This window comes from Macrobrachium rosenbergii, chromosome 14 (genome assembly GCF_040412425.1).
Source record: "Macrobrachium rosenbergii isolate ZJJX-2024 chromosome 14, ASM4041242v1, whole genome shotgun sequence".
Lineage (NCBI taxonomy): Eukaryota > Metazoa > Arthropoda > Malacostraca > Decapoda > Palaemonidae > Macrobrachium > Macrobrachium rosenbergii.
The window spans coordinates 6,220,303-6,232,802 of NC_089754.1; the positions used below are offsets into that span (position 1 = coordinate 6,220,303).

Below are 12,500 nucleotides of genomic sequence, written 5' to 3' on the forward strand. Positions count from 1 at the left end.
GCCTTTGAAGGTGGTAACAAGGTAGCTGCGACAGGTGAGTGAGGGAGTTGAGGACCCAGATATTCACTGTCCACCCTAGCTGTTGGTAAAGTTTTGTTAAATATTTCACTGAATGAATGGTTGATGACTTTAACATCTTTGATTTTCATTATGATCTTGACTGTAGTAAAAATGATGCCTGACGATTGTCCTCTTCAAAGGAATGAATAATGTAAAATTCAGGTAATATGAACACATGCATGCACGTTTCATGTCTTCTTGATGTTGACCATCATTTTTATTGTACTTTCTGAAGAGGTCAGAAGAGTGTGGCATCTCTGAACTGCATTGAGTGTGTCTTGTTGTCACCTGCCCAACAGAGCAAACACAGGTCGGCGTGGAGGAAGGTCCCATTGGCGTCCTTCAAGGGTAATTCACTGCCATTCTGCCCCCTGCACTTTACCATATTTCACTGGCTGTATCTCCTGCTCCTGCTTTTGGGGTGGTTTCCACCCATTCTCCTCTTGCTTGGTTCTAGGAGGGTGCACCTGAATCAGACGGTGACCACAATGGAGACACTGCAGATTGAAATTTGGTTTATATGATGGCAATTTCCATAATCCCATCGCTCCCAATATATTTTCAGTCTCTCCATATTCTGCAATGTCAAGACTTCCCCAGGGGACTTAGTAACTAAAGGATATCCTTCCTTGTACACTTTTCTGTAGATTTTTTTTTTCAGCCAGAAGCTCCTTACCTGCCTCAGTCTTGGCTTACCTCACTACTTCAGCAGTTGCCCTTCTATCTAAGACCATTGTGGCTCACACCATTCTTGTTACTCCTGATGGCCTTGCTGCCTCTGTTGTGGCTGCTCCAGCAGCCCCTGTTGTACCTCCTGTCCCCTCCAGGATGTCTGCCTCAACTTGATGGCTTGGGAGAACTTGGAGAAGTCTGAGGTTGTAGGAGGTGAAAGAAGTGCTACCCTTCTTCACCTTCCTCATCCTCTTTATTGTCTGCCTTCTCCTTTTCCTCTTTTTTTTCCATCTCCAGATTGACAGGAACAAAGAAAGATGCATGCAAGACAGCTATCTGCAAGAAGTCTAAGTACTGGTCTTATGGCAGTCACTCGTTGAATAAGAAGGATGATGATCCTTGCATCCATTCCCAGGGATTGTGTTTGTTGCAGGTGCACTGGCTCACAAGCTTTCTCTTGATTGACCACCAGTACATGAGCTTGTTCCTGTTCCGTCCCTGGTGCGTGACTACACTCACCCCTAGTCACCAGCAGGGCATTCTGTGGAGAGAAGAATCAACCCTGACTCTTTCCATGCTTGCATGAAGGGAAAAGTACAAGCTTCCCAGGACCATCAGCCATTATAGTCCTTCAGAGTGAGCTTGATCTGTCCCAGAATATGTGCATAACCAGTCCATGGATTACAAGCATGCTTGTACACCTGTAAGTGGAAGTGGCCCAGATCATACTTGAACCAGATCCATTTAGAGCTGTTTCCACTTGAGTTCAACCAGGCCCATGCACTACTCAGTATTACTCTGCAAGGAACAAGCAGTATACAAACCTACTTTTCTTTGTAAGGTGGTGGGACCAGCCTGGTTGGTTAGACTTTTGACTAAGGACTAGAATGCACTGAAATTTGATCAAGTATGATCACCTTTGTCTTCAGACCAATTCTCTAGTCTAGAGCTCTTTCTAGCCACTCATCACAATCCTTAGAGGAGGCAGTGGTGGATTGTTGCACCGTTTCCCTGAGCTGCCTCTAGACCTATGGGTCCCATGCTCCCTGAACCCATGCAAACAAAGCTAGAAAGGCACTTTTGCAAGGTCATTAGGTTCATTCAGTGCTGAAATATCCTCTGGGAAGTAACAAGCTCTACGCCTGGCGCCTGGTGCCATCTCAAGAGAATAACCCATGTTTTGCCCCCGAGGCTTCAACATCGTGTCACCTGCTGAGGTCTCTGCTTGCTCACAGTGCACAGAGGAGGAAGGTTCTGATCTCTAGATTAGAGACTCCCTCTCTTCCAGTCACTCGTCCAAACTGCTTCTCCACTTTCTGATGTGATAGAGATACTATGCCTCAGATCCTGTTTGTCTGTTTAGTGAAAAACTAGTCCTGGAATGGCTTTAAGCAGAAGGAATCTCTTTATTGGCTGCCAAACTATGAGCTATGGGGTTGGTTGCCCACACCATAATGTCTTAGTGGAAATGACTCTCATTCTCTGTAGTCTCACCCAGGTGAGGATCCCTCCTGTTCTCATTCATTTTCGAGTTCATGCCAATGAGGCAGGACCCATCAAGACCTTAACAAGTGATTCTGTAGTTTCTCAACGTCCTCTCTTGGCGAATGTAGTGATGATCATGACGAGACCCCATTGTGTCCAGTGAGTTTTGTAGTTCTACCAGAGCATGACCCAACAACTTAGGCTTCATTGTTGATAACTGCTCATTTTTACTGGCAGACAGAGGGAAGTATCCAAGACCAATTTTTTCTCCTGTCTTCATGAAGTTATCAAACAGGCTGTACAAGCTATTGTGAGAGAGTGACAGTTTCATATCCAAAGTAAGGGCTCATAAAGTCAGGGGCATTGCTCCATCCCTATCATTTAGGAGGAACTTTTCATTGGCACAGGTACTGAGGGGCAAGTGTTGGGCATTGTTAGAACACCTTTACTTCCTGCTGCCTTAGGGATGTAGCCCATGAATCTTTGTATACTTGCACCTTAGGCCCTGCAGTGGCTGCTCTACTTGTTGTATAGCTGCTTAATACCTGATAGGACAGATCATGCCTAAAGTTTACAAAGGTGTGCAGGTGAGTTACATGACAGGGCTTCTGACTTGTTGTAGTTGTTAGATGTTAATCCCTCCATCTCACTTTCAACAAGAGGGTGGAGCTGGTTTCCTGTCCCAGAAGGAAAGCCATAGTTCTAAATGTTCCTAGGGTGAGGTTACATGCAAGCCAAACGGGTATGGAGCCCTGTCTATATTTGAATTGCTTGTGCCACTTTGTACAGGTGGTTCTAAGAGTCAGTCTTTCCCTGCTCTCATTTCATTTCTGAGTGAAAGAACAACACTATTCTTGTTCTTTGGATAATGCCTCCCACTTAAGGAGTAAATCTCAATATTGAAAATTCAAAATAAATTGTAATTTCCCTAGATATACGAACTTAGTCTTTTATCATAATTCCATTTGCAACCTGCCCACATTGCAGAATGGAAAAAATTATGCTGTTAGCCGTGTGAGTGGATGAACGTCCACCCCCTCACTCCAATAGTTACCTACCTTGTTACCAGGCTTCAACATCCAGACTAGGCTTTGCTGAAAGTAATCCATATAAAAGACTTCAGGTTTGTATATCAAAGGACAATGCAAATTTTCCTCATTTTGGAATATTTTCCTCATAGGATGTGTAACCAAAAGTATCGATTACTAGCAGACCGTATATCTCCAGGTTGATCCCAATGTGTGTGTAGTCACGAAGCAACCAAATTAGAATTATACATCAAAGATTTGTTATGATGCCACTGAATTTAATTTCCACGCTTGTTTTTCTGGTTAATTCATTCTACTATAGTGCTGTGAAGGTATCTTCTTGGCAGTAATGATGATTCAAATCTCTGAAGGCCAGGAGGCTCTGCTTTTCTTTAGAGCCATGTATCATTACTTGAATGATACTGGGGCACACAAACAAACACCAATTGACAGATATAGATGCATCTTGATACGATAGGATTATTTATGAGTAAATTCATCCTGATACTGAACAAATATACTTAGCCCATTGTAGGTTTATTGGTATAGAATTTATATACCAAACTCATCCTGTTTGTTTGTTTGCTGGGGTTACTTATGATAGCAGAATACTACAAAGATTCTATATAAAGCAAAAAATTAATTCAAAGTTGGTCTTTACCAACTGCCAGTGAAGTAAAAACCATGGTTAATAAAAAAATTTGCAAGATTTCTAGCATTATTCTCGTGCCCAGCTAAGTCCATTCAAAGCAAGAGGGTTTAATGGTGCATAATGGCCTACGAAATATTCAATACTCTGGAAAAATGTAATGGAAATAGTAGTGTCTATTCCACACATCTGTTTTGGGCCTCACCAATTAAACGATACTCTTTGCAAACTAGATACATATTTGTTGCGAGTTGATGAGTGTCACTATACTTTTATTTTTATGACCATTTTGTCTCTAAAAAGATAGATGCTGGTTTCTTCACATAGTTATTCGCAATATAATTTACATATTTGAGGTAAAGAATTTACTGACCTCATTGTAGTTTCTCTCACACTATTTAAGACCATGGAAATGAGGTAACGATAAAGCCTAAGGTTTTATGATCTCCACCAAGGATACAACAGAAAAAATGCCTCACGGAGGAAAAATATACCAAGTTATTACCTCTGATGATGATAAACTTTTGTAAACAGAGGAAAAATAAAATTTCTGTGTGAATAATAGAAGGATAAGTTCCAACTTTCGAGGTGGTGAATAAGTTTGTTGTAAAGACTGTTGTCCATTCAGTATTCACAGATTCTGCTTAGCATCTTTGTAGATTCCGTTAAGGAATCAATAGGTTAGGTTGCAAAGCTTTAACAGCACTCAAAGGAATGGTCTGAAGAGTACCATATCCAAAGAAGAGAAATTTAATTTTTTTGGACTAGATATCAATCAGAGTTTGAAATTTTGGAGGTTTGTCGTTGCTACATGCAAGACTACTGACTCAAGTTTCACAGAAGAGATTAAAGTGGAATCAACACCACAATGGAATTTTTTCCCTGCAGGAGTAGGGTTGATTGGTTAAACTTAACCAGAAGAAAATGAGAGGCCTAGGATATGGAATGTCAGAAACTCCAAATTTTGGTAGCAGAGGAAGAGAATCGTCACAGAGCCATACAGTCTTGAGGGCTATTGACTCAATCTGAAGGCTATGGGATGAAGTTGTTCAAAAGATATAGCCAAACGTTTTTACTCCTGTTAAGTTCTTGTCCATACTGCCTGCAAAGTTTTGCAGGCTGTATGGACAAAAGATTTTCTCACTTTAATCTTATATATGCTGTTTAAGAGTGACTTGGAATTCATGCATTGGACATTAATCATAATTTCACCAAAACAAGGGAGAGGTATGAGAATGAAGAACAAATGTTTAAATATGCGAGGAGAAAAAACAAAGCGAATTCCAGTGGAAGAAATATCAGAGAATGCATACCATGCCGGTTTTCCAAGACATGTATGGGGATGGGTGCATGTTAAATGCGGTTATAAAGAATCGGAGGGAATACTAAGGAAGAAAATTGCAGCCCTTGTTGAATATATACTGTGGAAGATGGTTCAAAAGTATAGATATTGTTTAACCAAATATTTCCCTGGGAATGTGTCCACGTAATGATAGGAAAAATGCATTTTACTGTGTTGAATTTTTGTGAAAAAAAAGCAAAGGGCGAGAGAGGGATGGATAAGAAATAACTACACATCTACAAAGTCGAACTGGTATCTTCTAAACCGAGAATGGAAGGGTGAAAAGTATGTGTTTGCGCGTGTTTGTGTGTGTGTGTGTGTGTCCGTATTTGTTTGCCCTATCTTTCTGGTATTTCTGAATGTGGTGCTTTGAGGCAAAGGAAAAAGTTTAAGGACTTGAAAATCTATTTAGTTCAAAAACTCTGTAGAGTAGAGACGATTGACCTTGCATAGATGCTGAGTCTGCAGCGTTGCTAATGATGCCTTCAAGTTAGCTTATGGATATGCTAAGAAGTTTCTCCCTAAGTCAGCAATCAAAGGTTGTAAAGTGTGTGTGTGTGTGTGTGTGTGTGTGTCCGTCCTCCCGATGTTGCCTCATCAGAGAGGATTTATTTTGTAATTGGATGATGTTAATTATTATGCCCAGCATACAACGTTAAATCATTCACCTTTGTTATTTTTCGAAATACGGTATCAGATTATTCAGTTATTTCATTGACAGTGACTGTAACAGCAAACTAAATTCTCTTGCAAACAAATGGCTTTTCCCTTCGAATCTCCACTTTCATTGTCATCAGTGTGAGCTGGTAGAGTTCATTAAGCGTGTTTTTGCAGGCGTGTGAACACCTGATGTCGTAGGCAGAACCGAGAATGAAGCCCGAACTAGAATCTGTTTTCATGACAGAATTGTATTTTGACTTTTCGTTCTGTGAAATTGATAGCGACAGCAGGCTCATCTCTGGAAAAGGAAAGGGAAACAGAGGGGAAATATGGCTGCAAAGAAACCTCCGACGAGTTAATGCTTAGCAATGATCAACTGCCGCCAAGGCAGGGCCTCTGAAGACTCATGTTAGCCGTTTCAAGTCCATTTAACCGGAACTCGTTCGGTTATTAAGTAGGGCCTCTTTGCGTCCCATTACCCCTTAAATCACACTCCAGATCCTGATGTTAGAGATGAAGGTGCTTCCCCCATGTCTGCCCCGACCCTTCCCCACCCCTATGGTTACAGGACCTTGTGTATTTCAATCGTTAACGAACCATTTTGGAAAATGAATTGAATTGGTGGCATTGCGTTTGTAATTATGCGTCGTTATCTGTACTGGCATTTTAACAGCACCCCACGTTTTGTACCCTATACAGCCTTCAGAATTTTATTCGCCAAAACTTCCGTTGCTACTTTTCCATAATTTTGGATTTTAAACTGCAATAAGACCGGAGCTTTAGTTACAAAATCGCAGCCATAGTTGTTTTTCTAAATGATAATCCTTTCCCATTCCTTAAAATGGATGGTCTTGTTAAGTGGGGATACCAGCAGAGATTGTCTAAAAAAAAAAAAAAAAAAAAAGTTTGAAATACACGCCTGACCATGCAGTAAGGCATTTCATTTCTGTTTCCCCTTGCTTTTAACGTATTTTTTGGGGGGGCGTTTGGGTATCAGCGCACGTGGCAATAATGACAATCTTAATTACATTTTCTTATAAGTCGATGGGGGTCGTTTTATCTCAAGGTTTAACTCTTCTGGGAATAATGTAAATCTTTAAGTCACATGTCCATTTAGTCATAAGTGCTTTATATTTTTGCATTGAATTTTGGCTTGTTTAGTTGGTTATTATGACCATTATCTAGTCGTTTTCACTTTGACAGTCCCCAGAAAGAGGGTAGGATAAGAAAAAAAGAGCTAAATTACAGCGTCGAAATAATGAGAAACAAGGTAGAAAGCAAGGGGAGTTTTCAAGGGGGAAGAGAATACCATTTAATTCTGATTGCGTTTGTTCGTGTGTGTGTGTGTGTGAGAGAGAGAGAGAGAGAGAGAGAGAGAGAGAGAGAGAGAGAGAAATTATTTTATAAAAAGATGTAGTAAGGTAACGACAAGGAAGGATACGCAGAGCTGAACTAGGAAAATGTAATTAAGCACCAGAGAAGGGGAGGGGTAAGGGCAAGAAACGTGAGATAAAAAAACAACAGAGAAATTTAGTTTCGTTTGCGGATGATAGAAATTTGCGCAACTTCGGCAAAGAAACAAAACCTCATTATCAAATTGTTGTTGGTTAAACCAGTACACAAAAACACGCACTGGAGAATCGACTAAGGTTTGATTTATGGAAATAAGAACGGTATTGATGTCACATTGGACAATAATGAAGAAATTCCATAGGGGAATACTGCCATCAGTGCACCTCACGCGGTCCACTGCAAACACTACTTAAATATTTTTGCAGCGTTCTTTCGCCCCCTAGCTTCAACCCTTTTCATTACTAGTTCCTCATTGGAAGGGTGGGTACCGTTCTCAGCTAGCACTCTGGTGGCCCCGCGTTCGATTCTCCGACTGGCCAGTGAAGAATTAGAGGAATTTATTTCTGGTGATAGAAATTCATTTCTCGTTATAATGTGGTTCGGATTCCACAATAAGCTGTAGGTCCCGTTGCTAGGTAACCAATTGGTTCTTAGCCACGTAAAATAAATCTAATCCTTCAGGCCAGCCCTCCCTAGGAGAGCTGTTAATCAGCTCAGTGGTCTCGTTAAACTAAGGTATACTTAACTTATTCCTTTTACTGTATCTCAATTCATATTCTCTTTCTTCCATCCCACGTTCCACTCTCTCCTGTTACACGTTTAAACGCCCCTTTACTCCTTCCCTTTCAGCTCTAAATAACCTCGTAGGTTCCCACACTTGGCCTTTAGCCTAAATTTTATATTCCATCCCATTCCTTTCTAATAATAAAGGAAAGGAGCCTAAGGAAGTTGTTTACAGTATAAGAAAGCGACTGACTGAAATCGAGATAGGTGAGTAAAAGCCATCTTAATTGTTCAGTGCCGAATGGCTTGGCTAAATTAGGCGAAAAGAAATTACAACTCAAGTACACATCACTCAAGCAGAACGCCAGAGCTCTCATATCATATAGGCGTTGAATTAGACATACCTGTTTAATATAAAGAAAAAAAGAAAAATCAATATTAAACATAAAAGTAATAAAAATAAAATAAAACAGAAATAAAAAACCAAAAATAAAAATGATGAAAATAAAAATACTATACGAAAAAAATATGCATCATTCTGCAACTGCCGATGAATGGAAACTTCCAGTAGTATTGTGAATAGTTACCAACAGCCCTTATAATTTGCATCGGAAATTGGAAAAGTTCCTAAAACTAGAATGCTATTAGGACACTTAAGGTGGAGTGGTCAAGCAATGAAGTTGCAGGAAACCACAATAATGGCGTTCAGTAGTTTACAGTAAAAGAATTGAATTGACTCTTATGTTTGCCAAACGAACACAAATTACTCTCTCTCCCGCTTGCTCAAGCACGTGCGTTCCCCCTCTCTCTCTCTCTCTCTCTCTCTCTCTCTCTCTCTCTCTCTCTCTCCACACTTACATGCTTATGCAACCTCTCTGCTTACGCGCTTTTACGTTTTTTATCTCTCTTTCTCCAGTTATATGCTTATGCCCTCTCTCTCTCTCTCTCTCTCTCTCTCTCTCTCTCTCTCTCTCTCGTATGCGTGTCTTTGCGTCATGAGCTGGAGAAATGGAGTAGGTTTTATGTTTTATATTGGATATACAGCCTCATATTGTAAGAAATAAGCAAACTCGCGCAAATGTAGCAAATCGGCTACAATTTTGCATCACACTCATAGTTTACTGCGCTGTTGTATTTTATGACATCTGTAAGATGACTGTGGACGGACGCAGCCCGTCCTTATCGAACATCAAGAACTTGGAATTGGATTATGTGTTTCGTTGATTATCTTAACAAATGCCCCACAAAAGCTGTAATTAAAGTGGTATTCTAAAAAAGACGGATTATTTTTCCTTTTTTCAAGCTAGGTTAGCACTGGTTAGTGTTTTGCGATGGATTGCTTATGCGAGAAAATAAGCGGGCGATGAATCGGCAGAAAACGTGTAATCATTTATATTTTCCTTGCATACATTTTGAAATGCTTATTGCACCCACGGGAAACTAATAAGTATTGATGACCTGAAGAAAAGACCATGACGTGGCGGGATTTCTTGTGCGTTAGAAATCCAGTCGTACTGTTGCCGTGTTATCTGTAAGTTTAGCAGTTTGTAAATTTGTTAAACCTAGTAAAGTTATGGCGCCTATGTTTGGTTATACTTTGTTAGTTTGTGAGGTGATAATCAGTAGATATGCCAGATATCGAAGCGTTTGAAATATCATATTGAAAGAATTCAGGCCTGGCATTTTTCCTTTCATATTAATCTCGTTATTTTCCCCTGTTGGAAAAGGATCCCACCAAAGGAGAGACCAAGAGGGACCAGAACACTCCCAACAAGAGTGAAGTCTTGACTGAGAGTGAAATGGCCGCCAGAGACTTGTCGCCGGCGGCAGAAGCCAAGCCTGAGGACGTGAGTGACTGCACAACTGGCGCAACGCCCGAGCGATACTTTGAGCAAAGTTTGGACCCTGCCGTAGAGGCAGTGCTGAGGAGGGACAGGAGAATGGTCTCAGGGGATGAAGACGGCACGCTGCCCTCAGCCGTAGTTCCTGAAGCAGAAGATGACCTTCATGAGAAACTTGAGTGGGTAGATCGTGATGTCCAGGCGCTGAGGTAAGTTGTGATTTTAGAAATAAGATAGTCATTGATAAATTGCTAACCAAAAATCTCAGCAACAGCAGCATTGTACCAATAGAAATAAGAACTTAAATTGGTACAGTTTCTATGCAACCATGGTTTTAACATAAATATTATAAGAACTCTTTCCCAGGGTATGCACCCTCATACATATGTGGCTTTACTCTGTGGATAAGGTTTCCTTCATCTAGAGACAACTTTTTAGGCATATATCTGTCCTCGTCTGGTCCATTTAGCCCTCCACTTATTGTTCGTCTCTCGAGAGAGAAGGTTGACCCAACAAAATAACGTACTAGAATGTCTTTTAAAGGTAGTAATGACTTAGGGTCCTAAAGCTTACCCTTTACTTTCAGGGAAATGGTAGAGGCAGAACCACGGCTAAAGTCACGTCTTGATAAGCCATTCCTCCTGTCTTTCCTGAGAGCTCGAAAATTTGATTATGACAAAGCGATGGCAATGGTGAGTAACAGTTCTTTTTTTAACGTACAAAGACAACGGTCAAGATGAGAATGACTTGTAACATCCCTGAGTTGCACAGGATATTTGAAAGGTTCCCCGAGAATTTATTTATTCCGTTTTAAGTGTACTGTGCGGTAGTACACCTGCGTCTCCCATCTTTGATGTCATATCACTCCTAAGGTAAGGTGGCGGCAGTGTAACAATAATCTTCGAAATTTCATTTAGGCATAATTTATAAGATTAAGTCAGTGCAGCGTTATTTTTAAAAGATAAAAGTCTCAAGTCTTTGTCTGGGATCAGTAGTAGAAATTCATAGTCACTGGCCATGTATCGTGTAAACATCCCCTTATTTCTGTTGGCAACCTTTTTTCCAGTAGTAATTCACTACAATAACTCACTCGATTTTTGGACCTCATTGCGACCCATGACTGGGACTCCCAGGATCTCTTGGTCATTTCAGGAAGCATTATTTCTTTTTATTTTCTTGATAAGGAAAGACAGAACCCTACGCCCGACCTCCCTCTTTCATTCGGTCAAGTCTTGAGGAAGACTCCAAATGGTGTTCGCTGGCACTTCCTTTATCCTTCAGTGGCTCCTAGTCACTGTTTCATCCCACTCACTTACGTTCTGGTTATTTAAGCTGCCATGAATAGTTTTATCTCAAAGTTAAGTATACCTTAGTTTAACCAGACCACTGAGCTGATTAACAGCTCTCCTAGAGAGGGCTGGCCCGAAGGGGTAGATTTATTTTACGTGGCTAAGAACCAATTGGTTATCTAGCAGCGGGACCTACAGCTTATTGTGGAATCCGAACCACATTATAGCGAGAAATGAATTTCTGTCACCAGAAATAAATTCCTCTCATTCTTCATTGGCCAGTCGGAGATTCGAACTCGCGGCCAGCAGAGTGCCAGCTGAGAACGAAGCCCACCAGCCCAATGAGGAACTAAACCTTCGTCTGTATTCCTTCTTTTTTGGAAATTACTTACAGATTGAGACAGTCAGGGGAGGGAGAAAAAAGAATTATATAAGGCTCACTGCTTCCGAATCAGAAACCCTTCCCATATTTTTAGATTATTTTTTTTTTATTATTATGCGAAAGTAGACATTTCATCTGTTTAATTACATTTTTCAAGCACGCCGCACACGCACTTGTGTATGTATGTATGCATATATGTACGTATGCATTTCATATCCTAGTATAAAAAAAACCGAGAGCAACGTACTTTGAATACCTTATTACCTTCGATGAAGTGGTTGTTTTTGTTCTGGTTTGTCAGTCTGTTGACGGGATACGCAAAATGGTATGCATGTGTTTATACAGAAATGTTTCAAAAGTGGGCCTCGTTACTGGAGAGGATTGATTACATTTCGGGAGAGAAAAAAAAACAACCTTAGAATTTTCAGTCGTGCTCAAGGTCAAACAGTAATTTATCTTTTTTTATATGAATCTGAACTAATGAGCTGATGCTCAGTAAGTCAAGGTCAGCTTCATAAGTAGTCCTCAAAAGTCGAGTAGGAATATAACCGTTGCAATACTTTTGATCTATACTTCGTGTTTGCCATGCATAATTCACTAATGATGCCATTGTGCAAAGTGAGGTCAAAATTAAGATGTATAAGGTAAAAAAGCATTTACCCTTGACCAAAACTCCACAACTATACAATTCCAATGACTATCTCGAGTGAAAAAAGGGTAAAATTTAGAGGTTAAAGGTCAAGTAGGATTGGGTTGTTTTTTTATGGCGTTCTTCTTGGCTGGCAGCAAATGATTATTTTGTGAGAGATAGGAATGTAGTTTATTTGGGTGAAGAGACATTTTTAGGGGTGTAATTCTCTGCCTTGACGCAGGTTTGCGTTGGCCGAACACTCTTGCATTTGGCATGTGAAAATCGACTTAACTTCTGATTCCGTACTTTGCACGAATTGTGTCGCCATGAACGAGAAAAGTTTAGATTCGATAGTGAAAATGGCTCTCAGAACTTACGCCATATT

The 12,500-nt window shown here is 40.4% G+C and overlaps 1 protein-coding gene across 4 annotated transcripts in view; it reads left to right on the forward strand.

Moving 5' to 3' along the window:
- The window catches only part of LOC136845702 (alpha-tocopherol transfer protein-like), a 732,943-nt gene that overhangs the window by 687,207 nt on the left and 33,236 nt on the right, over positions 1–12,500 (forward strand). For all 4 annotated transcript variants that reach the window (XM_067115855.1, XM_067115856.1, XM_067115857.1 and 1 more), the window contains 2 exons: positions 9,700–10,022; positions 10,400–10,505. In XM_067115855.1, the coding sequence (XP_066971956.1) occupies positions 9,700–10,022; positions 10,400–10,505 (429 nt within the window). The remainder of the gene's footprint in view (positions 1–9,699; positions 10,023–10,399; positions 10,506–12,500) is intronic.